This window comes from Periplaneta americana, chromosome 9, assembly GCF_040183065.1.
Source record: "Periplaneta americana isolate PAMFEO1 chromosome 9, P.americana_PAMFEO1_priV1, whole genome shotgun sequence".
Lineage (NCBI taxonomy): Eukaryota > Metazoa > Arthropoda > Insecta > Blattodea > Blattidae > Periplaneta > Periplaneta americana.
The window spans coordinates 108,000,818-108,028,016 of NC_091125.1; the positions used below are offsets into that span (position 1 = coordinate 108,000,818).

General features: G+C 34.6%; 1 protein-coding gene across 1 annotated transcript; it reads right to left on the minus strand.

Moving 5' to 3' along the window:
- Positions 1-10,046: 10,046 nt before the first annotated feature.
- On the minus strand, positions 10,047-26,965 carry LOC138706371 (class E basic helix-loop-helix protein 23-like). Its single transcript, XM_069835565.1, has 3 exons — positions 26,581-26,965; positions 25,435-25,706; positions 10,047-10,679 (listed from the first exon to the last, which is right to left on the minus strand). The coding sequence occupies exons 1-3, from the start codon at positions 26,845-26,847 to the stop codon at positions 10,181-10,183; spliced, it is 1,038 nt and encodes a 345-aa protein (XP_069691666.1). The 5' UTR covers positions 26,848-26,965; the 3' UTR covers positions 10,047-10,180.
- Between the last annotated feature and the right edge of the window lie 234 nt (positions 26,966-27,199).

The following is a 27,199-nucleotide window of genomic DNA, read 5'->3' on the forward strand; positions in this document are numbered from 1 at the left end:
TTATTGTTAGACAACAAAGCACAATATAGAACTTTCACATCTTTGGTTACAAAATTATATAAATAGGTAGGCCTAATTTTAGAAGCATTTTATGAAAATTACATATAGAATCAGTTCATATTTTTCGATTAAATCTTGCATTGAGAAAGTAAGTACTCTGCCATGAAATATGCTCTAAAATAAAGCGAATTATTTTTATGAATACAGCAAAATATAATCGAAGTATTCATAGCTGTCATGAGTTTTACAATAAACCAATGATTAAAGGAGACGATTTACATAATTGTAATTCTTTTTATTTCGTCATATTTAAATCTCAAATTTTGGAGCATTCTTTGAAATAAATATTAACCCTTAAATTGATAATGTATCCTATAGGATACAACAGGTCCCTCAGATTTTGTAAAACTCATTATTAGGTCTACGTAAAGATCAATTTTTGGTCCTACAAAATATATCTGTTATGGTGACAATTATTGATATTGGAGGAGAAAAATTCGCTCCGGCGCCGGAGATCGAACCCGGGGTCACAAAGGGAAAAACACTGGAGAAGAGGGATTTGATCCGGTGCTATGGATTGAACTTCGGTGTAGCTCAATGGTTAGAGCGCTTGGTACGTAAAACCATGGACTCGGGTTCAATCCCCGGTGATGGAGCGAATTTTTCTCCTCTAATATCAACTTAAGTGAGGCTTTACTTAACTTATCCTAACAGTGCAAAGAGAAGTAGGACTGCTATGATGTGAGGTCAACGAAGTGTTTTAATTTTGTTGTTGTTGATGATGATGATGATGATGATGATGATGATGAATGTTAAATGTTATGTTTCATTTAACGACGCTCGCAACTGCAGAGGTTATATCAGCGTCACCGGATGTGCCGGAATTTTGTCCCGCAGGAGTTCTTTTACATGCCAGTAAATCTACTGACATGAGCCTGTCGCATTTAACTACACCTGGCATCGACCTGGCCCGGGATCGAACCCGCAACCTTGGGTATAGAAGGCCAGCACTATACCAACTCGCCAACCAGGTCGATGATGATGATGATGATAATAATAATAATAATAATAATAATAATAATAATAATAATAATAATAATAATAATGATGATGATGATGCGAAAATATTAACCAAAATAAAATTCATTTGTACTCGGATATGTCTGAACACAATTTATGCCTTCCAACTACATTCAAGTCAAGTCTAATTAAAACTGCTCTGCAGCATGTTAAACTCTGCATTGCATTTTGCCCCGCTGGTAGCTTCGCCATTGCATGACACATAATGTAGATTTTAGTCATAACTAGTCCGTCACTCTCAACTTCTAAATCTGGGTTCTCTGTTTTCATGCCAGCAACGGTGATTCAAGAGCATTTTATATAAAATATTACACCAAGATGTAAATAGCAGACAACTAAAATTATAGTTATTTTCGCTGCTATTAAAATGAATATGGTCAGCATGAAAGATTCGACATGCAGTGATTTCTACATTTTGTGGAACATCTTTATGAACGATATTTTACTCCGTAAAATGAAGAAGTTAGTGCGGTATTTGGACGTCAGACATTTTCATGTCATCTTACCATACATTTAGCATCGAATAAAACAATCATATATGTCAGTTTCATTCTCTTAAAGGAGTAAGTTTTGGTCTTTCCAGTTCTGTTTTTGGCGGTGGATTCCGAAGATTGATTAAATTCTCTTTTAGCAATATTAATAAAACTTCTTAGTAAAATAAAGTATTTAAATTTAACGTTGTTGTTTGACGATTTATAGCTATCTAAAGTTAACTCTACGAATTTGGTCTATATTGCGGGTTTGATTTCAGATTACGAAATATTTTAAAGACTGGACAGGCGTAAAGAATTTAAATTGCAAGAAAGGTTAAAAGTTTTTTGTGTTTTTTTCAGAAGGAGAACGTTGAGTTTAAACCGTATGTTGAGACTTAATATTTCCAACGTATCGGAATTACGTGCAAGTTGCATCATCAGAGTGATATTTTTTAATTTTCAAAAGGTCATTTACTCTACTTATCTGTCATGATTGACTAACCCAAAGAGTTAGTTTATAGATTTAGCCAGGTATGATGTAGCGAGCAGATTAGACGATTCTTCAGATATTGATAACTATCATCCTGAGAATGGAAAATGCAAGCATTTCCGATTCGTTCAAAGTAGTAAGCATCAAAATATGGTTCAAAACCCAAAATTTTCCTTATGGATTTAAATTCTATGTATATTCAGTTTGAACTATTGCATCATCTATTAAATCAATAATTGAATTTACTAGAGTCTTAAGTCTGGTTAGTAAAATATGTATGAAATGGAGGGGGAAAGGATCTGGCCACCCTGTCCCATTGTCTCGTGGCTTAGATGCCTCGTGAGTGGTGCGTTATTGATGACATTTATGAGTTTTTAACCTGTCTTCGGACAGTTGAATAAACACAACATAAGAAAATGATAAAAATAAATAATAATTTATTTCCGACTCAAAAAATAAATCAAATTATGATTATGAGCTATTGTTTTGCTGTAATATGTTGTTGTAAGAGATTGATATAATTGTTATTTTAACATTTCGATCATTTTTTGGATTTAATTACCTAAATGAATTTTCCCCAGTTATGACCCTAGTTGTAGAGTTCTTTTGTATTTCTTGAGCACAGGTTCCATTCTCGGCAAGAGATTAAAGATTAATTATCTTCTTATCATAGGGATTCAACATCTGACATTCGTCTTGCACACAACCTGTTACTCATGAAAATCCAGTGTAGGTTTAGGTTCCTTGCACTAGTGAGAACGGAGTCAGCTAAAGGACATTAAGGTATCTATCTGTTTGGAATGTAATTCATATGAAAAAGAAGTTTATGTTCTTTAATTGATGCATGGATTTCTGAATTTTTTCCAATACTTCAATACAGCCCTTTATGTCTCATTCTGAAAATTTGGTTATGGCTGAATTTTTTGCGAATTGTTACTTATATGTATATTGCCTACAAAACTGTGAAAGAACTGTGAAGATATTGGTGATTTATTTTTGCTATGTTGTCTGTCTGAATACTATATGACCTGTGTTGACAGTTACTTTTAACCAGCTTGAAACTCACATACGTTCTTCCTCACAGCCCCAAATTCCTTTGCAAAAATGCGCGATCGTTTACGGTTTAATTGTTTCTACTTCATGTCTTCCTCTTTCATTGGCATTGCCAAGGAGGAGAAAGGAAGCTGACACGTAAATGTTTGTGGAATAAAATTAGTAAGATCAAATGAAATAAGAGACGAAGAAAAACCCTCTTCATCCAATTTTGCTCATCGCAAATAACACGATAGTCAATGCCGTCATCGAATCCGACTATTTCTCTCGTAGAATGTTTTATTTTAAGTGGCAGCTTTAGATTGTTATTTAACGACACTGTAGCAACTACTAGGTTATTTAGCGTCGATGGGATAGGTGGTAGTGAGATGGTATTTAGCAAGATGAGGCCGATGATTCGCCATAGATTACCTGACATTCGCTTTACAGTTAGGGAAAACTTCGGGTAAAACCCAACCAGGTAATCAGTCCAAGCGGGAATCGAACCCGCGCTCAAGTGCAACTTCGGAACGGCAGAAAAGCATCTTAGTCGACTGAGCTACGCCAGTGGCTCCGTTCAGTTTACTGGGGCGGTGATGAAGAGATTACTATGAAGAGTTTGTGAAATTATGTGGAAATGCTAAGAGATTGTACAAGAAATATAAATATTCCAATCTAATGCAAGTTTTACTTCAATTCGGCAGAACTGCGAATAAGATTTTCGACTTATTCAATATAAATTACATAAGTGAAGACCTCCCCGGATTAAGGATGTAACCAACAAAACTATAATTAATGTTACAAGAGAAAGGAAAATAATTTCTGGGGTTTACATATTTCATTAGACCTATATTTACTAGCACAACCATTTTACTAATCAGCTATTGAATGCAATAATTTATTGTTAGAAATGAATACTTCAAAATTACGTTTTCCATCCAAATTGCATATATCAATAATTTGATGTTACATCCTTTTCCTGGCAGCTCTTCAATTATGTTTACATCACAAATATTCACTATATCCCGCTGAGAGGGATCGAGAAGTAAGAGCTAATTTAAAGTATAAAAAATGGTTTTTATAACATAACTTTTTGTATAACTTGATATAAAAACTCTCCGAGTTTCGGAGAATGGTCAGTGCAACTCGATGTGTGCGCCTCGAGCTACCCTGAAGACATCCAAAAGGTACTCAACCTTCTGCCAAGTGTTCCATAACATTTGTGTAGTGATTAGCGCAGCTGCATTTATAATGCGTTGTCTCAGTTATTCAAAAGTGTCAAATGTACCACGTTGGTACACAACACTTGTCACAAAGCCCCAGAGGAAGGTCAGTGGGCGTCAAGTCGGTTGACCTAGGTGGCCAGGCAAGGGTTCTCATCTTCCGATCAACCTATTGGGAAAGTCTGCATTCAAGAAGCCACGCACTGCTCCATAATAATGGGGTGGAGCCCCTTTTTCCGGAAAATCGATTCTGAGAGGAGTTCATCAACAACAAAAGTTCTGCAACATGTCCAGATACACATTCCCTGTGACTGTCGCCTCGATGAAGAAGAATGGTCCAATGACGGAATGTTCTACTGAACGGCGCCAGGCTTGTTTCCACGATAAACGTTAGTGCGCATGCCCATGAACATGCGACTGTTTTTGAATAATTGGTGCATAAACTTGGACAGTTTTGCATCTTGTCACATGTAAATCAAAACAATATCTTCATCTGATTTTTCATTTATTTCTCGATCCCTCTAAGTGGGACACGGTGTATTTTACAATGCAAAGAATTTGATGATGGAGAATGATTCAAGAATTTTTTCTCCGTTCAATGTGATCCGAGACTTTTTGGTTTTGTACCATGTCACAGATGTAGACCCACTGTAGAAACATTCAACATTCCGGAGATACGTACATATAGACTCCTTAATAAGTAAAAGCAAGGAAATGAGAACCAATTCATTGGGTCCGACTACAACAATATTATTCTCTAAGACTGGATTCGGTGCAACAAACAGAAAATCTCAAACCAATTAGATTAGTTTGACAGAATTAATTTTTAACTGGAGTATATACTGCATTAAAGTCTTTACATTCACGTGTACCAAAAGCACAGTGCTAAAACAGAACCATTACTAATACACGAGTTGTAATTTAGAACAGTGAATAGTGTACTAGTTATAACTGTCCTGATCTCACTTCCTCAATAAGCACTCAAGACGCAAGGAGCAACTGACTTAACTACATTTCCATTGCATTGATATAAATATCACAAATAGGTAGACAAAGGATGTGAGCACCAACAACTTGTAATGCATGGAGATAAAATCGACGTGAATTGTGGACGTTGAGTACTTAGTTTATTGCTTTTCGGTTCAGCATTTGTTATTTGGACTGATCAATCAAGGTGGCGATCTAATATATATATATATATATATATATATATATATATATCTTGTTAGTTTCTCTGTACAATTCATGCATCCTAAACTCATTCTGTGACATTTATTTTAATAATTTTTCTGCACTTAAAATCAAATAATTACAGTCTCATTAAATTTGGGAAGTTGTAACATATGTTTAATTTTAAAAATATTTCTTACTTTCTATCTCAGGTATTAGGTATTCGTAAAATACACTAGATCTACATATTTCTTTCACGATTAGTTTGATTCACAATCGAGTGGATTAGCAAGTGTAAATGTCCCACTGATATGTAGGAATGAAGTTAAAGTATAACGGGATTAGGTACAGCTTACAGCAGTAAACATTTTTGGAAATATTCAACATTTTTTTCCTCCATTACTGTACCTTGTACAATAATGAAAATTGGTATGTGTCCTTCTGCTATATGAAAAACAAATATTTTTACAATTAAAAAAATATATATTATTATTTTTTCTTTCAAAATTCAAAATCGTGGCAGTTTGCTTTGCAGTGATGAAGCGTTTCCTCATAACTCATAAACTTGTTAAATTTTTCATGTTGTCTCTCTTTTATTTTATTCCTGAAACTCATTATTAAAATATCATGCTCTTTCTACTATATTCCTTAATAAATAATATTTTTTTTTATTTTGTGTTAGAACAAAATACTGATATTTGACCATTTTTAAATACATTTATTTTTTATCAGGCCATCTATCAAAGATAGAGAAGTGATCTTGCATCATATTGTAGATATGACATGCATAAATACATACGAAAAATTTCATCACAGAATGTTGATAGCCTAGCTTTTGAGTTATGTGGGAAACGCTTCATCACTGCACAGTGAACTGAATTTTGAAAAAAAAAAAAAAAAAAAAAAAAAAAAAAAATGTAAATAATTTTTTTTAATCGTAAAAATATTTTTTTCATATAGGTAAATCCATTCATATAGCAGAAGGACAGTGTTTTACACATACCGGTACCAATTTTCATTATTGTACAAAGTACAGTAATGGAGGAATAAAATGTTGAATATTTCCAAAATTTTACTGCTGTAAGCTGTACCTAACCCCTTAATATATGAAGAGTCCACTGCAAGAATGATGGATGTCACTTTCTTGTCGAAAATGAACCAAGACTGTCAATGCATAGCTTAAGACATATAGAATGCACATAGAGAATTATATGACATTAACACTGATTAGTCATTGTCCAGTAATGATCGAAAAATCACAGTTAAGCTTTGAGCGCTAAGCATTTCAAACTTTCAATTGCTTCTCCTGCATAATGTATTCCAAATGACATCCATCATTCTTGCAGTGGACTCTTCATATTATAAACTTAGATACTAAAAATAAGATTTGATGCTATTGGATGAAAAACTCGAATTGTGCATATTAAAAGATTTTCCACAATATGCAAAAATTTGCAACTATTGGTCACTGAAACAAGAAAAATGCTTGCCGGTTTACCTCTATGTGTAAATGTGTTAACTATTTTCTTTACACCCACTTTGTTCTCACTCTCCTCTCGCCCGTTTTCTTTCTATCTATGTGTTAAGTTTTTCCTTTCTACCCACCTTGTCTCTCCTCTCACCCTCTAGTATTTGGAGAGATGAGGCCGAGGATTCGCCATAAGTTATCTGACATTCGCCCAACTGTTGCAGAAAACCTCGGAAAAAAACTCAACCAGGTAATCAGGCCAAGCGAGAATCGAATCCCACGCCAAAGTATTGCACTCTATCGCCTGACCTACGCCTGTGGTAAGGCGAAGAACCATAAAATGAGTTTAGGATAGCAGCAATATGAGTTCCAAAGAGCTTCGAGAGTTAGGCAGTTGCCTAATATTTTCATCAAAATCTTTTAAAAAGAAAATGTCTAGATCATATTTTGATGACGCAAAAACTGTCATTAGAATAAAATGTTTTTAAATATGTAATAATGCTTTGGTTATAAATATGGTAATCATTTCGTAGTTAATCTACAGAACGATATGAGATTATGTACATTTTGATATCGCGAATCTTTCAGATCAGTCCATTAAAGAATTCTAATTTCTACTCAGAGTTGTCCAAGAACGTTTCTCTACAGTTCGTATTATGTGTTTCAATTTTTCTTTATAGTTTTGGAAAGGTCAGGTATCATTCAAGTAATTCATTTGGTTAGTAAATTATAAATAATTTGTGTTCTGTTTACGGTATAATATGTCATTATGATGAGAAGATTAATATATTTTTTAAAATTAATTATGAAACATTAAATTTGACTTTTCTTATCAGACCACGGCTTCAGTAATTTAAAACATACATTGTTTCAATATCGTAACTAACATGGTTTCATTCAGAAGGACGTGGGAATGTATTGTTTATTCTGCTGTAAATATGAAATGTAGGAATAAGACACGTGCCATAAATCTACGACACAGAATCTATAGTTTTGCTTCACTTCTGAAGGAAGTAATGGTCAGAATTTCCATTTTCCTAGAAACCGAAGGGTTTGAATTCGTTGGGTCCTGCGAACCATCTTCGGATTTAATGGCGAGCACGGCGAAAGAATGAAAAATTAGACTCTGATGCAGGCAATAGATACTGCAGTAAATTTATTTTATTGTGAGAAACGAACGGGATAACTCATTTATTTGTTAAGTGAATAGTTAATTGTTTATCTACAATAGTTTTTGGTGCTTTTACAGAGAATAGACATGATTTCATAAAGGACGTTTTTCTTTCAAGACTTAGCATTTATATCACTAGTTTACAGTTCATAGCTTTATTTTTTAACGTTTCACGACCTATCCGTCTTGGTTGACCACAATAATATCCTTAAAATTCTATTTTCCCTGCACATAAGTTGATCCTTGGCCTTTGTTGGTTATTTTGTACGTCAGGCTTTGTTATAACTTAATATAAATTTGGCATACTTAATAATATATCTTACAGTTTTCTAATTTAGATACACTATACATAATTCATGTTGACAGTAAGTAATAACCTTTTATAAGTTTTAAACATCAATGAACGGAATAAATATTGAGTCGAGTACTGAAATTTTAATTTCATAGAATTTTCTTATTTCCATATTGGATTTTGGACGTATTTCATTTTACTTATAATCTGAAAGGAATGTTCTACCGCAAATAATTTGTCTACCCATGCACAAAACTCCTTGATATATCTACAAATTAAAACATACGCTCTACAGAGAAACACTAAAAAAATAAACTTGTGTAGTATGTATGAAATAACAGGCTTTTCTTATGAAAAGAAAGTGTATAGTTTAGAAATAACTAATACTCACTGAACATCTTTAATAATACTAATGTATGAGGTATTTTGTACCATTTTCGATATAATTTTCGGAATGATTTTAGGGTTCCATAGGCTCATAAATATTCTATTGGATGTCATTTTGAATGAAAATAATTATTTTATAACAACGAAGTGTTATTAAATTTTGATTATATATTTAATTCTTTTCATGTTGTCACGCAGATGGAATTTTATTTTATAAGTACTGCTGAAAGCACTTTTGAAATGTTTCTCGCCGTCGAGTATTACAGAAATTTTCTACTCTGAGTATTAGCACATCTGCGTATTCGTAAAAAAACTAGAGCGAATTTTGGTCTCTTTTAAACTATGGATGTTATTAAGAGAGTATAATACAGTGATAATTTAGTAATGGTGGAATGTGATTAGCACACACTTAAAAAAGACCCATTCTATAATCTCTTCCTCTCAAAAATTGTAGCAGTTATGTCCGGGATAATGTGTAAGCCGTCAAATTGACTTATAAAAAAGCTTCGAGAACATCAGATCAAAACCTCTTCAATTCCCATTTAAATTCTGTATGCCGCTAAATTCTATAAAGAACAAGTAATATACAAAACATAGCTGCGAGTACAAGCTCTAAGACACAAAATACAGATTCTAAATACAACATAAAATATTTCGCTCTACAAGTATTTGAGTAACCTCTCTACAGTATTTGTTGTTGGTAAAGACAAGTTAGGTACGTCACATTTGATACTACAGTAAAGGCAGATTTAAAATCTATAGGTCTCAATTTAACTAGACCAATATTTACTATTAACTGTGCGTTTGGTATTTTTAAATATTTCTGAGAAATTCTCCACTCTTACAAGCGGCAATTTAGTATGACAAAAATTATAAAACATTTTTATGTTTGTTGTAGTGGCTGAGAAGGACTGAATGGTCACGGAAAGCCTTGTGAAGTACTTACGCTCCAACAGCATGGAAAAGGCTACTCAAATGTAGTATTTTAACTATTTATAGAAGATGGTTTTTGTGTCTTTCAACTCATATTGGTGGGTAATTATTTTTGTTATTATTTATACAATGATCTACCGTGCAGTACTTTTCAAAAGGACGAGGTTCCGATCTGATGCTTTTGGAAGGTTCTCTTGTGAGTAGGCTGAATCTTTTAATTATAAAGTATATTTTAAATGTATAATTTATGGCGGTGAAAAAGTAAACCTCAGTGTAAAGCCTGACATACACTGCATTAAAAACTCAAATCCTTAAGCTTACAGCACCTTCAAACAGTTACTGTACTCAACCAAATCTCCGAATAATTGACTCAAACTATGCAGAGTAGAGTGGCCGAATTTTTTTTATGTCTATGCCTTACGCAATTAGTGCCATTGTAAACCGAACTAAACCGAGTTCATTCAAGAAGCGGAGGCCGAACCAGACGATGCAGTGGAGCTCCTCTGGGCCGCCGAGGCCGACGCCGCCACCTGAGCCTGCTGCTGCAGCTTGGTAGCGGTGGGTGTGGCGGGGAACCCCGCCAGTTCGGCGTACCCGCCGGCCGGCGCCAATCCCGCCGCTGCCACCGTCTGCTGGAGGTAGGCGATGAGGCGCCGGAGTTCATCCAGCGCGTTGGCCTGCATCAGGATGAAGTTCTTGGCGAGCAGCAGCGTCGCGATCTTGGACAACTTCCGCACCGACGGTGAGTGCGCGTACGGGATGACGCTGCGTAGCTCGTCCAGCGCGTCGTTCAAGTCGTGCATTCGTCTCCTCTCTCTGGCGTTGATGTTCAGCCGTACGAGCTTACCTTGGCGAGATTTTGATTTGCCGACACCTCCTCCGCCGCCCCCACCTCCTCCACCACCTCCACCTCCCCCGATACCACCCAAACTCGACGATCGCTGTTGCTGCTGATTTGACCTGAAACGGAAATTGAAATCACGTCAGGTGTCGGTTTCACCAACAGATGTTAAAACATAACAAATCATTATACTAATTTAACAATAAATTTAACAGAAAAACTGTTTCATGAACAGTTCTTAACTTTGAGAATTTGTTAAATCGTTTGTTAAGTTAACATCAGAACTTCATGTTTTAAAATCTTAACAAAAATGTGAAATAATCTAATAATTTTATTTAGAGTTCAGTCTAATTGACTTATCACAGTTTAAAATTAATAACACCTACAAATGTAAATGAACGTTGCAAATTATACAATTGAAATGCAAACGTTTTCGCCCTTGGGCATCATCAGGCATTTGACTCACAATATCTTATACAATTTTTACCATATCTTTGCTGTGAAATGCGTACCAGATAATTAATATTAACAATCTTGTGTATATTAATAAACAACTATTTACATAGTTAACTCTATGATAAATGACAATCTGAAATTTAAATGAATACAGATATTAAAATTATATGTGATAAAATTGTAACTAAAATGTTGTTCTTATATTTCTTAATTATAAAATTGTGATCATTAAAACAACATAATGAAAAAGATATGATTCATCTTAAACTTCATAATAGGCCAATATAAAATTATTACATTATATTACATTATATTGACTATCGGAATATTTCTATCATCATGCTTACTAAGACAAAAATGTTAAACCCTGAACTATGGGTGGTGTAAATTACGTTGCACGTTCAGAATTATTGTTTGATCTTCTACATCAGTGGTCATCAGCACTCGCCGAAATGGGTAAAGGGTAATATGTCCCGTCGTGCAGCAGGAAGAGGGAGAGAGCATACCCACCAGCAGCCACGGATGCACCATAGTGCAGTCTCTTATCCGCGGGTAAGAGACTCTAGCCCGAGGGTGCACTGTGCTGATGACCGCTGTTCTACCGTACGCCGTCGGGAGATGATTAATGATTTCGAAAAACTATCCCAGAACAAATTTGTATAGAGAATAGAGGTACAGACTCTCGAAAACCATTGTCAGAAAATAGCAGGTAAAAATTGCGAGAGGTTAGCATACATAACGGAAATATGTCTTTCTCTCTACCTATGTCGCTCTCTCATGCTACAGGTATAAATTATGTTAGGTTTTAATGATACAATGCGAATGAGACGAAAATATATAACGTTTCGACCAATTTTACTGAAGATCGGTCACAAAATGTTACGTTGCTCAGTTCTTGCGGTAACCTCCCGACGGCAGTTGAAGGCATTAATAATCCGCATCCACTCCTCAGCCTTAGCTTTAATTTTCACACTCTGTGTTTTCTTGCATTCAAACTAATTCTATATTTGGTTATCAATTCCAGTAACAAGAACTTTACTATATTAGTAAAATTGGATCCTTTATTTCTTTTCACACCATCAGTTTCGCGGTTCATTTTATATTGTGCTTTTATATTTGTGTAAATCTTGCAGTAACAAAGTTTCGGCAATTTCGAAAGTGTTCTGACTTTTGAAGAACACTACGTATAAAATGGGAAGTATTTGATAAAAGTATTACAATTGACCTGGGGGAAATCAAGTCAAGTGGAAGTTTATATTACTAATGACAAACGTTAACAATAATTTACGGATTTCCTTTGGCGTTGTATGTGGAAGAAACAGCCTTAGCTTAGTAAGATGATAAGCTTATCACCAAACGTGACCACAACTAAGATTTCGGGTAGAACTTGTAGGACTTAAGGCAGGAAAGCGATTGTTGGAAAGATTTCCACCAAGTGTCTCAATTTCATTGCAATTCCCTTTCACCTACAGTACCATTTTCACCTTTTGATTAAATCGTCATATGAAATACATCAATGCATTTCATTGTATGTAAACATGTAGGTATTACTCGACCAAGACGAGTGGAATCGCGGGCGTAATGTGAACTATCGCGATGCGGTATTACGAACGCAGGAGCAGTAGCGCCACGGCTCCAGACTGCAGGACTCCACTGGTCTTGGTCGAGTAATACCAAAATATTTGGAATCCACTTTATTTATATTACAAATAATATATAAATAATATACAATTACCTGAATGGCTACGTTCAATGATGAAATCACGCCTAGGCCAAGCAAATATTTTTCGCATATCTAGAGACCCTGCACAGAGAATACTTGCTAATTTATAAAACGCACACTATCTGCCAAAAACTATAATATAATTACATGGACAGCATTCTAATACACATGTTTCTGCATTGATTAATAATAGTAACCGAATGTGCATATGAGTATGGGGATATATGTAAATGCATACACGTATTCAGATCCTATACACACACGCACACACAAATATATACATATAATATATGGATGAATAAAAATCATAATATTTATAAATTAAATGTAATATAAGAAGTAATTATACCGATAAGTAAAATATATAACCAATGACAACGTTAAGTTAAATATCAGACAACAGGTAGCCCTAGAATGCCATTCACAGTAGTATAGCTTTGTTGACGACTGATACTGATCTTCATGAATTTAGTATGACATGACGTCCATTTAAATTAAAAATACATTGTGGAACCTGAAGAAAACAAGCTTCGAATATTACGCGGGAACCGTGCATATGGAGTTTAATTTCTTTTAAAATTATACGAATTATATTTGATCAGTAATATTCACACATTAAATTACTGCGGGAGACTTACAAACATTATACGCGTGCACTTGACTTACTGTATTTATTTCCTTCATAGAAACTTGTATAACGAGACAAAGATTTACAAGGATTTTTTCAAGGAAGTTCGGTTTAATCCCCTAAATATACTTCCTGCACTGCTTCCTCGTAAGAGAAGTTGCTGATATCATAAGGCGAACACGTTTTCTTCCAGCAATCGAGAAAGTTTAGCGTTAGCCAATTTTCCATGCTCTCTCATAATTTACTATTGCGTTAGTAGTGCATGTTAAGAGACAATAAAGGTAGACGCTGAGTTACGGAACAGATTCGTTCGGCGCATTCGGATTTTTATTCTTTGCACAATTTTAAATTGAACTTCGCCCACTTGACAGTATCGCCTTTGTCCGCATGACAGAATTCTGTCCAGAATTCTGGCCAGAGAAATCTAGACGGATTTTGCGTACGAGCCAAGATCGAAATAAACAAAGTCATGACAACATATCGATTGAAAAGCTTAAAATCGATTTCTGTCATTTTGTTTGTAGTAAGTTAATATTGTCCTACAACACTAATTTAAGAAAACCATTAATATTTACTTATTTACCTTTACGGTATTATAATTAATAATAATAATAATAATAATATTATTATTATTATTATTATTATTATTATTATTATTATTATTATATGGAAGTAATGAAACTAACATATTCATAAAATAATGTCTTACAAAAAGGACTGTGATTTCAGATATATATTGGAGAAGTCTTATTTGGCATGATTAAGTAATTTTCCTGACGTCAAAAACAAGAACAAAAACGACAATAGATTTTTAATAAAAGAAAACAACCGTGACTTCGACAATGAGCCGAAGAGAGTTGATCTGTTGTTTCGTTTCTACAAATCATATTTTTACAGTAGACGAAATTTATATTTCTATACAAATGAAGTCCACATCTGTGGAGTAACGGTTAGCGCGTCTGGCCGCGAAACCAGGTGGCCCGGGTTCGATTCCCGGTCGGGGCAAGTTACCTGGTTGAGGTTTTTTCGGGGTTTTCCCTCAACCCAATATGAGCAAATGCTGGGTAACTTTCGGTGTTGGACCTTGGACTCATTTCACCGGAATTATCACCATCTCATTCAGAAGCTAAATAACCTAAGATGTTGATAAAGCGTCGTAAAATAACCTACTAAAATAAATAAAAATATACAAATGAATTAGACACATTATTACTGTATGGTATAAAACGCTTATGTTAAGGCGAGAACGAATTGGATATAAAAATGGCCGCAGAGAGTACATTTCGAGGTCCAAATACAAATGTAAAATTTTACTACAAGGTTTAAAATATTTATTTGGAGCCTTTAATAATAATACTTTATAATAATACTTTATTGCCAGAACAAAGATACATATTGATTTATTAAAATATAAAAGCACTCTAGCAGAAAGAGTAGTAAAATTATATTTGTTAAAACTGAATAATTTCGGAAGAAAATTAATTATAAAAGACCGAGAGAGAGAGAGAGAGAGAGACAACATTGAGAAAGACGAATAATGGAGAAGAGAAAGGAAACAACAGTGAGTATAATTATACAGAAGCAATAGTAGACAAATTGAGAAAATCCTCTAGGGAGGAGAGAGGCGACTACTAATCTACACCTCCTACAGCTCCAACGCCAGATTTCCAGAAACAACGGGGATATCTCTAATGTAAGTTTGCATAGACAAATAAAATATAAACCGTAGGACATGTCTGAAGCCTTCTATTCCGCATTACGTAACTAAAGACAGAAAAGTATGCACAATAAATGGTTGCAAATAAGGATGTGAAGATTAATATAAAGCATTGACGCAAGAATTTTGATACAATTCCAAACCAAATCTACGGCTACTGTTCTCTATAAAATGAATATATATTCATCTGCTGAATATGTAAATTGATTAAGATTACGTACTTTAAAACAAGTGATAAGGTATAGCCGTGCTTACTGGGCAGAACTTGGGGCATCATTAAGCACTAGGGAAGGCCCGGGCAAAACGAATAACTCGGGCAAAGGGAATAATGTCTATTTCTTAGAAACGCCAACAGGTAGCGCTTTCTGCTATGTTGGGGAAAAATCCCTACCAGATTTTGCTGCTGGAACTGACTTGTCATTCTAGCTAGTAAGAGAAGAAGTCAGCGTGTGTTTGAAGAAAATTGACTGTTTTCTTAAAATATTTCAAGGTAAGAGAAACATATGTACAACATACAGTACTGCAGAGACTCTTTGTTATGTGATAGTAATATATAGGTGATAGAATTAGTTCTAAAATGCCGTACTTACGAAGAAGATTATTGACGTTTATGTTCGTATAACCTTAGTGAAAAGCGAAGTGGCGTCAGCGGGCAAAGTGAATAGGGCAAAGTGGATAACTTATCCACTATATAAGTGTCAGCTGTATTTTTGTATATATTTGTCTATTGTAATAAAGCGTGTTAGATCATTTTACATAGTGGAGGCATTAAGTCCCATTAATTAAATTATAAATCAGCAACACTGATCTTAATTTTTACTTAAAAAGGTCGTAATGTGTTTTCAGATGGTTTAATTTTTCAAGAGGAAGACGGAGCAAACCAAATGGTCGGAAGAAGACGTGAAGAAAGCACTTGAAGAAATAAAATCTTCCAATCAGTGGTTCTGCTATCTGGCCATACAACCATAATGTGTTTGTTGATGAAGAGTTTGCTCCAGATGAACTTACAGATCGCCCAGTTGAGACAGAAATCAGCGAAACAACAACTGGTTCAGATTTAACAAATTCTGCGGTGCCAGCTTCTTCAGCGGCTGAAGAAACAGTTAATGCTCACAAAGAATCAACCACATCTGTGATGTCAGCATCTTCAGAGATTGACGAAATATTCAATACATCAATTACACTCATTAACATCGTGTTTATGTGTTGATTTATTTTTATTATCAGTGAATAGAAATTAAATATAAAGGTGAAAATGTCATAGGGATATTCACTTTGCCCGGGTTAATTATTCGCTTTGCCCGGGTTAATTATCCGCTTTGCCCGGGTTTCCCATACAGTCTAAAGAAGATTTTTGTCACCCTTAAGGAAATGAGTTGCGTACCGACTGTGCTGTCCGGCTAAGCCAGCCCTTACATCTGTCATACTACGCATTCTTCTCCATAGTATATAATATAATATAATATAATATAATATAATATAATATAATATAATATAATATAATATAATATAATGTAATATAATATAATATAATATAATATAATATAATATAATATAATATAATATAATATAATATAATATAATGTAATATAATATAATATAATATAATATAATATAATATAATATAATATAATATAATACAATATTATGTAATAGTATTAATACAGTATTAGTCGTATTGTAGGGTTGCATATAAATACAGTAAATATATGAAATTGCGAACTTCAAAACTTCTGTTGAAAACAATGTGAATATGTTACTTTCATCAAATAATATATACTTTTTAATATCACATATTACTTTTGAATTTTACCTGTTGATCCGAAGGTGGGCTTCGAGAGGGGATTCGATTCCCTCTTGGGTTGATTATCTGGTTGGGTTTCTCCGAGGTTTTTCCCAACTATAAGACGAGTATCAGGTAATCGCATGGCGAATCCTCGGTCTCATTTCCCTAAATTCAATATCGATAGTACCAAATTTATCGACGCTAAATAGCGTAGTAGTTGATACAACGCTGTTAAATAACAGATTAAAAATAAGGCATTTCTCAATATGTGGAACTTGTCCCGTTCCAGAACTTCAGATTGTTATTGTTTAAAACATCAGAAATATTTAAAATGTCACTCATCAATAATAATTAAACTCTTAGTTATTATTTAAGAGGCTGTTTGATGCAAAACTCGTCATACCCTAATTAAAAAAATATGAGTTAGGCACAGTATCGCGTTCTTGATGTTTGTTTACTGTCGTATGGATTTTGTTTGTACATCAAAACTTGCCTCTTTGCAGCTTTATTAGGTCTCGAGAATCGTTATTAAATGCAAAACTCGCCCAATCTCTTATAAAGTTTGATGCAAAACTTGCATGATCCTTCCATAAAGTTTCGAGCAACTCTGCTCTTATCCCTTGGTTTATGCATCTTTAATGGAAGTCTCAAGCAGAACTTGTCTTCTACTTGGTTGAAAGAAGGCTACAAATTTAATCAATTTCTCGTCGATTTTGAAGGTTCTTTCTCAGTCTTGTGTTAGCTGCAGCGAAGTAAAGACGTATACTACTAATGGAGTCGAGAGACGATCCACAGTTGTTGGATAGAAGCAGATCCCGGAAGCCTTCTAGAAATGGAAATAATCGCGAAAGAAAGAAGAGGGACAGGTAAAAATCTGTTTTATTTTCATTGTATTTTTGACAACAATGAAATACTAGCAAGTTCTTCCACAATTTATTGTACAGTGAAACCTGCCTTTGCGGTCACTTCATTTAAACGGCCACCTGGCCAAAAGGCCAATTTTCTCTGGAACCAATTGGATTTGCCATAAGATCAATACAAATTGTCTCTTTATTTAGTGGCCACCTCATGCTTCGGCCAGCGGCCGGGGTCTGTTTGGATTGGAACCTGACTATAACAGTCACTGTCCAACAAAAAATCTTTTCACGGATACTGTCTGACCTATTTTTTCGATGGTTAGAGAACAGAGAGCAATATCATGAGGACAATAGTTAAGTGTACAACAGTACACCCTCCATATCTTGGGTTTAGTTGGTTAGTTTTATGACTCTTTTGTCACTTTCCACACCGACCCTGCATAGCTATAAATTATTACTCGTTTTTTAAGGATTGAAACACGGACTTTTTCTGTCGAAAATGTCGCAGTATGTTTTAGGTCAGTAGTTAACCATTCGAATTTTTTTTAATTTTTTTCTCCTCTTTCCATCTTTTTCTATTTGGACCAGCTTTTACGAATTTTTCTTCTTTTTATTCAGTTGATTCGGAGGAACTGTGACGTTAGTTTGAGAGAGAAATCATGTCTAACAATAAATCTGGAGTGGTATTAAGTTTAGAGGTAAGACGAAAAATGATTGAAGGAAGTGAGAAGGGAACATCTGCGAGAAAAATTACAGAAATATTCAAATGTGGAAGGACACAAATACACGGTATAATTAATATGAGATATTAAAAGAATGGTAGCCAAAAAAAAGAAGAGAGAATCTGTGTTTAGTAATGTGAATGATTTCGTTTACGAATGGTTCAAGTGTGCGAGGGCGAAGAAATTGAGTTTTGAAAAGGCTAGTTGCAAGAATGGAAGAGGCTGACATTAATATGCACGATTGTTGTACCCGCACAGTCCTAAAAATTCAATGAAATTCAGTATTTTCATGCTGATTCATAAAAAACCGCAACCTTAATCAAGCGGCCACCTGATAAAACGGCCATTTTACAAGGTAACTTCAGATGGCCGCTTTAGACAGGTTTCACTGTAATAAGAAGCAGCACAAACGTTTAATATTACATATTAATTTAAAAAGTGAGTTGGTCTGGGTGGTACAATTAGTATAGTACTGGTTTTCTGTGAGGGTTCGATTCCTGGCATGCAAAAAAACTCCTGAAAGACGAAAGTCATACCAGGCAAACTGGGAATTCCAATGAAAAAAGTATTTTTCAGAACTATTTGTTTTTATTAGTGTAAGACATAGATAAGGTTCTAAATTTAAATATTCTAATGTTTTATTTTCAAAAGGAAAATATTTTACAAGTTTTATGAGCATTGAATCTAAGTGATCTTGGCTAGACAATGGGTACTTTTTATTTCTCTAAAGTTTGCAGCACTTACTCATAGACAGATAAGCTGTTAATGTGTGTTTTTCAAAGAGCTACTGTTGAAGAAATATTTTGCAATGTTAATTCCAGAAATTCAGGATCAAAGAATTTTTTACTCTGTACTATATTCTTTCAGCAATTTATTTTAAGTATGTTGGGTTAATAACAATTAGCAATCCTACAGTTCAAGCGAATATTTTGACTTAGAAATGTCGCAGGCTATTTGAAACTGCAAAAAATGAAGAAAATTAACTCATCTGTAACATCCGTAACAAAATGTAAGTAACATCTGTGACATGGAAGAAACAGCTATAAAATATTTACCGATTATGTTTCTTTGAACTAATTGGATATAATGAGATTTGCATAGCTCTCACATGGATACTATGAGAATGAATCTCTTTTTGCTTGAGGCAGAGACCTGAGTTTTACACTTTTTGTTAATAAGGTGTAAAGTGAGCTCAAAAATGTTGTAACATCCGTGAAGAAATCTTTTCTTTATTTTCTGCAATAATAATAAATTTTTATCAACAACTTCTTTTCAGTAAAATGATACTGATCTTCTAAATTGACTCTAATAATAAAATTGACAAAAGTCATTTCATTTTCAATATATATATTATATAATTTGAAAATAGTATAAATGTAACATCCGTGACAACTGGAATGGCTGCTTAGCTAATATCGATAAATAAACTCAATATCCAAACAAAATAGTGATAATAATAATAATAATAATAATAATAATAATAATAATAATAATAATCATCATCATCATCTTCAGAATAAGTATTAGTCCATGTGGATGTTACGTTCTCAAAGGGGAATTTTGATGACAACTTTACCTTGGAAGACCCAGTGTTCTCTTCCTGTGTGGACGACAGTGCAGCATGACTTTTGGAATTATGAGAGCTCATACTTCGTAGATGATTCGCCCAGTTATTCTCATGTTATGTATATTTTGCAGAACTGGGTTTTCCATTGTATCCTCATTACGTTTATTCTGCTGTTGATCGCATGAACCTCATTTCATTAGCTGTTATTCTGCTTTCGTTTTTCTTCTAATTGTCCATTCTTCCCTTCCGTAACAAATTACGTCTTTCCAAGGTGCTGCAAAGTGTATTGTAGTATGAGCTATACTAGGGAAGGTTTCAATATGTTGTTAATGATTCCCATTGTTTTAGAATATTTTAAAATATTTTCCATTACATCTAATAAAATTCATCATAAAATGATAGATAAAACCAAGATAATAAAATAATTCACTCTTTATAATTTTTTTTTCTAAACATATTTTACTAGAAACAGGGTCTTTTTCACAGAAGGTCATACTTTTTAATATTGATTTTCATGACACATTTTCCTCGGCAATCTTTACAATATTTGCTGAGTACTAGAGATCATTTTCAATAAGCGCTATTAGGACTAAATGTTGGCAAAGAGTAAAGCATCTAATTTTAAATTCCTGTTAATGTGAATGCGTCCATGATGAATTTGCTTCCATTCTTGATTAATTTTGTGCATATACTACATGATAAACAGAAAAGGTGAAAGAATACATCCTTAGTACCCTTATATTGATTTCTGACTACTGTGATCATTTAGGGCCATAGTCATAGACATTCATAGCGCGGGCTTCCGGTGGATGATCAGCGAACTAACGTTTTTCGTATTCATAATCTAGTGTTAGCTATATGATATGATATGTACAAGTAAACAGTCGATAGCCGGTGTTAGTTTAGCACACTCGTAGCGCGGGCTAGCGAAATGTCTATGAATAGTACCCTTATTGTCTTAAGGGGAGATTAACTGCCCTATATCGCCAAAGCTATATTTGCTTATTTTAATGACCCATTATCTCAGAAACTACTGAAGATATTGCATTATATTTTTATAGGATAGATACAAGGTTTTAAACAAACCGATTCAGATTTATCAAGAGATACAAGTTGTAAAAAAGTTTTGATTCTTTAAAATGATATTGATTTTGTTTTGCTACTTTTTATGTAAAATATTTTTAAGATAAAAAAAATATATTACTTAATGTGCGTCTATTTCATTACAGTATAGCTATCAACATAAGTTAAAAATTGTATCCCTATATCTTCTATAGTTACTGGCAAAATGGGACATTTGGATAAAAACAAAATAAAATCATAATTATTACAAAAATTCAAACATCTTCACAACTTGTATTTCTTGATAAAAATCTGCGTCAGTTTGCTTAGAAATCTTGTATCTTCATCCAGTAAAAATTTCAGTTTATCATCTTGTGCAGTAGGTGAGATAACGGATCACTTAGTGAGCAAATTTAACTGTGAGATATTGGCGGTATAGGGTAGTTTATTTCCCCCTAACCGCAATTAAGTTTATTTTATAAAGATTATAGGCCCATATAGGTTTGTGAACTGTTGTGGGAGATGATCACTTGCTAGAATGCATAGTAATTTATATCCATTAACTTTAACGAAAGCTTTTTTAAAATCAATAAAAGCAATATGAATTTATATATTGAAATCTATTATTTTTAGATATATTGGGAGCGTCCCTCCGCTGATGCCTACTTGCAACCACAACGGTAAAACCTTCCGTTGTGCCGATTTAACACCAAGCGACATCAAGCATTTCCATAAAGGTTTCTACACTTCGTCTTCCAAAGTCTCCCAAGACTGTCTACTCCTAACATATTGCTCAATATCAAAACCTGAACGTGGAAGATCGCTCAAAGGTGGTTCACGAAAGGGGATTGCTACTAAATATCACGTGAAGACTGAACAGGGGTATGTTCTACAGGTGTGCCAAAAAACATTTTTAAACATTTTACACATATCAAAAGACAGAATTCAACGCGTATGTAGGCGACATCTGGAAACGGGTTCGGCCCCAAAAGAGCTCCGAGGAGGAGACAGAGTATCACACAAAAATAGCGACAAGAGACAAGCAGTTGTTAATTTCATTGGGAGTTTCAAAGTTCTAGAAGTGCATTACTGTCTCAGTAAAACATCCAAACGTCAATACCTTGCAGGGGAGTTAAGTATTAACAAGATGAGACGTCTCTATAATACCCAAGCACCAAATAACCTGAAGGTTTCTGCAAGCTTTTTCCGTAAAATCTTCAATACCAAGTTCAACATAGGATTTAATACTCCCGCAAAAGACGTCTGTTCTGTTTGCCTTTCTTTGAATGAAAAAATCAAACGTGAATCGGATCCGGTTAAACGTGTAGAGTTGCTAACTGCAATGAGAGTACATAAACTTAAATCTGTAGCATATTTCGAGCTACTGAAAGAAGAGAGGAACGATGTGGTAACTTTTTCGTTTGACTGTCAAAAAAATATGGTTCTGCCAAAAATTCCGAATCAAGCTGCTTATTACGTCAGACAGTTACGTATGTACAACTTCACTATTGTGAAGGGTTCTTATAAATCAAAGCTGACGAAAGATAATGTTTTCATTTACGCCTGGAGTGAAAACGAACGCCCTAAAAGTTCAAATGAAATCGTATCTGCTGTTTATAATTGCTTGTGCTCCTCTGATTTTTCTAATGCTACAAAAGTGCGATTGTTTGGCGACGGATGCGCCGGTCAGAATAAAAATGCAAGCATGGTCGGTATGTGTTCTATGTGGTTGGCGAGAGAAGCTCCGCAGAATGTTAAGGTTATAGAATTGATTTTTCCAATAGTCGGACACTCATTCATACCCCCCGACCGAGTGCTCGAGCTCATTGAGAAGGAAATCAAAACAAAAGACGCAATCATTAAGCCAGAGGAGTACTTTGAAATATACAAAAAATTTGGGTCATTAATTAGATTGGCAGAAGACATTCCTGTTAAAAACTGGAAACGTACTGCTGAGGAAACAATGAAGTCTCCTTCTTCCTGGCATTTCAAGCTCCAGCCTGCCAAACGTGTAATCCTAAAAAGAACAACTTCCGATACAGTGCTGATACGTGGAGAGGTGCACTATCGTTCAGATTTATGTCCCTTGAAAAGTATTTTGAAACGTGGAAAGAAAGTAGAACTGATGATTCCAGAGGATCTTAGTACTGGTATTGCAGTGAATGAAGAAAAAGTTAAAGATGTGAATGTGTTACTGAAAAAACATTTTGGTGACAATTGGCAGGAAGATAGGGACCTTATATTTTACAAGAATGTAATAAATAGCGACACTGCAGATGCTTCTCACGAAGAAGAGAGTGAAGGATTATGTCAATTTCACAATATTGATGAGGAAGACGAGCTCAGGATTTAGGACAGAAATTTTTCAAACTTATGCATGTTTAACTGTTTTACTCCAATAAACTTTTAATATGTTCTTCGTAATGATTTTGTAGGATAATGTTTTTTCTTTAGATTCAATCGATGTCACGTAACAATAATTATATTCAAATAAATTGTGCTTTCACATCATAATTAGCTTACTTTCTTCAGAACCTGACTTACCCGTATCATTAAATGACAGAAATTCTCTTACAAAAATTAAAATAAATTTATGCTCACGTTTTTTGATGTTAATTGTAATAAAAGCCATAATTAGAATTTAATACTATCACATAATGTAATCTAGTACTATATTGCGATCTAATTTTGTTAAGTGCGTTTTTACAGAATCTAGGAGAAGTTAAAAAAAAAGAGACGAAGTTGACTTTTTCTATTTCCGAGATTCTGTAATGCACTTACCACGTGTATTACATAGTACATTTTAGACTATCGCCATTTAATTTAATTAAAATAAATTAATAATATGTTTTTAAGTTCATATGCTAAAAGGAAATGTAAAATCTTAATTTATTTCTTAAGCGATAAATGTATAATGGGATTTTACTGCTATGACATATGTTTCTATGTGTGGTTGTAAATAATTATGATTTTTGTGAGTATGCATTATAATCAATCAATAATGGATGATATCGTGCTCAAAGAAATACAATTGAAAGAAATGCAATTAGATGAATTGATTTAGATTTAGATTTAGAAACTGAAGAAGATCAAGGAAAATCGGTTGGGCGTCAATGGTTCCTGAAAAATCTGAAATGAGATATGAAAATCGTCATCATCATGTTCTTCAAGGTTTAGGCCTTTCGGCCTGTTCCTCCTCCTTTAAAATTGATCTCGCCAACGTTTTACTGGTCTTCCTAATGATCTACTTCCTGATGGATTATAATTCATGGCTGCTCTCGTTATACTTGTTGTTGGCATTCTATTTACATGTTCTTTCCAATTGTGTTGATATTCTTTAATATGTTGAATTATACTATCTATTTTTAATTCTTTTCTAATATCTTCATTTCTTTTTTGTCCAATAGTGTATAACCCACAAAATACATACACTAATTTCAAAAATTGACTTAACTTCTTGAATTATTAGGGTAATTATTTTAAAGAAGACAGGTTATGTGACATAAATGAATAAATATGCCGATTCGGTGAAGAGAGAGAGAGTGACATATTTGCATATTTATGATCACACTCCAGATATTGAAAATGTAATTTATAACTGATCAATTACCAACTTCTTTACTGTGTTAATATATATATGATTTACCTCGCTTGACTAGTTTCGAAGTCTTATGCTCTATTGTCCAAAGCCTAGCTAGGCTTTGGGCAATGAAGCACAGGACATTGAAACTAGTCAAGCATATTATATTAACACAGTAAAGAAGTTGGTAATTAATCAGTGATATATACTGTAAGTGTTAAAAGTGTATATAGAAAAATGAAGAATCATGACGAAACAAGTTATGTAATTTATACTTAAAAAGGTTTTTGTTCATTTTACTTCCCACACTGCGTGCACTGTGTGTTTTTTTTAAGCAACCAGGCAACGTGTGGTCTACATGTAAACAGCATCGGTAAGTACAACAAAAGAATACGATCGTCTAAAAATAATTTTTCTTCTTCTTCAGTGACCAATAGTTTCTGTTGCAGGAATTTACTGTGAATTGCTGAAAATATTTTAACATGCATAAGGGGAGTTTTGCATCCAATATTAAATGAATATACAGTAAGACCAACGCAGTTTTGAAATGGGAACTGAAGCGGAAATCGAAGTACTCGGAAAAACCTGCTCTCCACCACCAATCGCGCAGAACCCACCCTGGATCAAATCCTATTGTCTTTCAGGGAAGGCTGTCGTCTTAATAACAGAAGGCTGATGTAACAAGTTGAAATAAAAAAGGCTGAACCTCTGTGGGATTTACAGCAAATTCTACGTAGGCGGAATGCGTCCAATTTATTAGCAATGGTTTACTGTACCTCGGTCCAATTTGCTGGTTCTGGTGATGAGATCCAGCTGACTCCGGCCTATTTTCATCTGCCTGGAGGGGACAGGCTCCCGTGTTCGGGGGCGGGGGACATGACGGGGACGAAGAGAAGTAGAACCCCCCCAGACCTACGGCCCCCAGAGGGGTCCTGCGGCCTGGGACTTGCTGGAGCTGCTGCTGGACCAGGTCTTGAGGCTGTTGGGGCTGGCCGGACGACCCGGAGAAGGGGAAGTTGCTATTCGTATCCATGGCAACGCTCGTATCCTGCACCACAAGATGGCGGCCGGGTCCAGATTTCACGCAGAAAACATGACACACAGTTTAATTTGGCAAACGTTATTTTCATAATATTACACACACTCATCGCTACACAGAGTATACTGTCAACATTGTTCTTTCTTCGTTTTGTTTTGTCATTGGTATAAACGAGTATATTTAATTGACTGACCACGTATTTCGGCTAGTGTCATTTCAGGAGATGTGAACAAAATGTTACGTCAAAAAACAACGAACTCGGGATGATTCTAAAAATGTATTCGACGGCAATAAACAGAAAAAATAACCCTATTTTTATACAAATTGCTACACTTGTTCCCATGCTATGATTAAATTTGAATAATTAATTTTACAATTCACTCTGCTTTATTAAAATACTGCATTTTAAATGCACACGTTTAATCAATAATTTAACTTACAAATTGTCACACGAATGTCACTCAAATTTCGTTTATTTTATACATGCGGTATACACGTAGCCTCTACTTACATGTATGTATGTGATCAGAACTGTTCGGTTTTATAATTTACTGCAAACGCTTTATAGCTTTTCATGTTGTTTATTAACACAAACATAATGTTATAACTGTTTGTGATCTTAATTTAACAATCATGTTTCGATTCCGTGTACTGTTGAATCAATTATTAAGCCGAGATATTATATTTGATACCAGAAATTTGTAAAAAAAAACTGTGTACAATTTTTATTTATCAATTTATCTTCTGTCAAAATAAGTAATTTAAGTTCGATGTTATGGAATATAATTTAAGTTTCTGAGGTCGAATAACACGTTGTCAAAAATTATTTTTTGTAGAGATTCTTATTAAAACATCAGACGGATATTTTTCCGTGTTTACTTACCGTATTTTCTGCGGCGGCCTCCCAACCCCACGTCGCCGTGGTACCGGTCAAAGCCTCTTGATGATGCGTCTCCAGACGCCACAACCGCGATAGTTCCCCTGACGACCGCGAGGTGGCTCCACGAACAATAGCAGCATCATCCTCTTCGTCACCGCATCTTCTTCTCATGTCAATTGTTTTTAAGTCTACAAAATTTGGATTTTTTCTAAGGACACTAGTATAAAATGTTTCACTTATTCTTCCCTGATATTCGTCACAGAATGACATACGCGACTACGTGTTTCAAATTTACTTATTTTCACGGTTTTAACAGAACAAAAATTGCTTGCGATGTCCCCTGTGACAAAGATGTAAAAGTATGGGGTGTCTATGTTTTGGGGAAAGCTTCAACGACGTCCCGCTAGGTGGCAGAAGTGACGCGATGCTAAGATGAAATTGCGCGGCAGATGGCGTCCCCCCGGGGGAGAGGAGCGGGTGGGATGCTGTGGAAGTAGGGGGTGGAGGGGCAGAATCGACACAATAGACCAACCATCAGATTCATTATTATCGCGTCTCTCCAGACACACAAAGACGAGCCTTCCAGAGTTCATGGTGTGGGAACAAAAGTCTCCCGTAACCA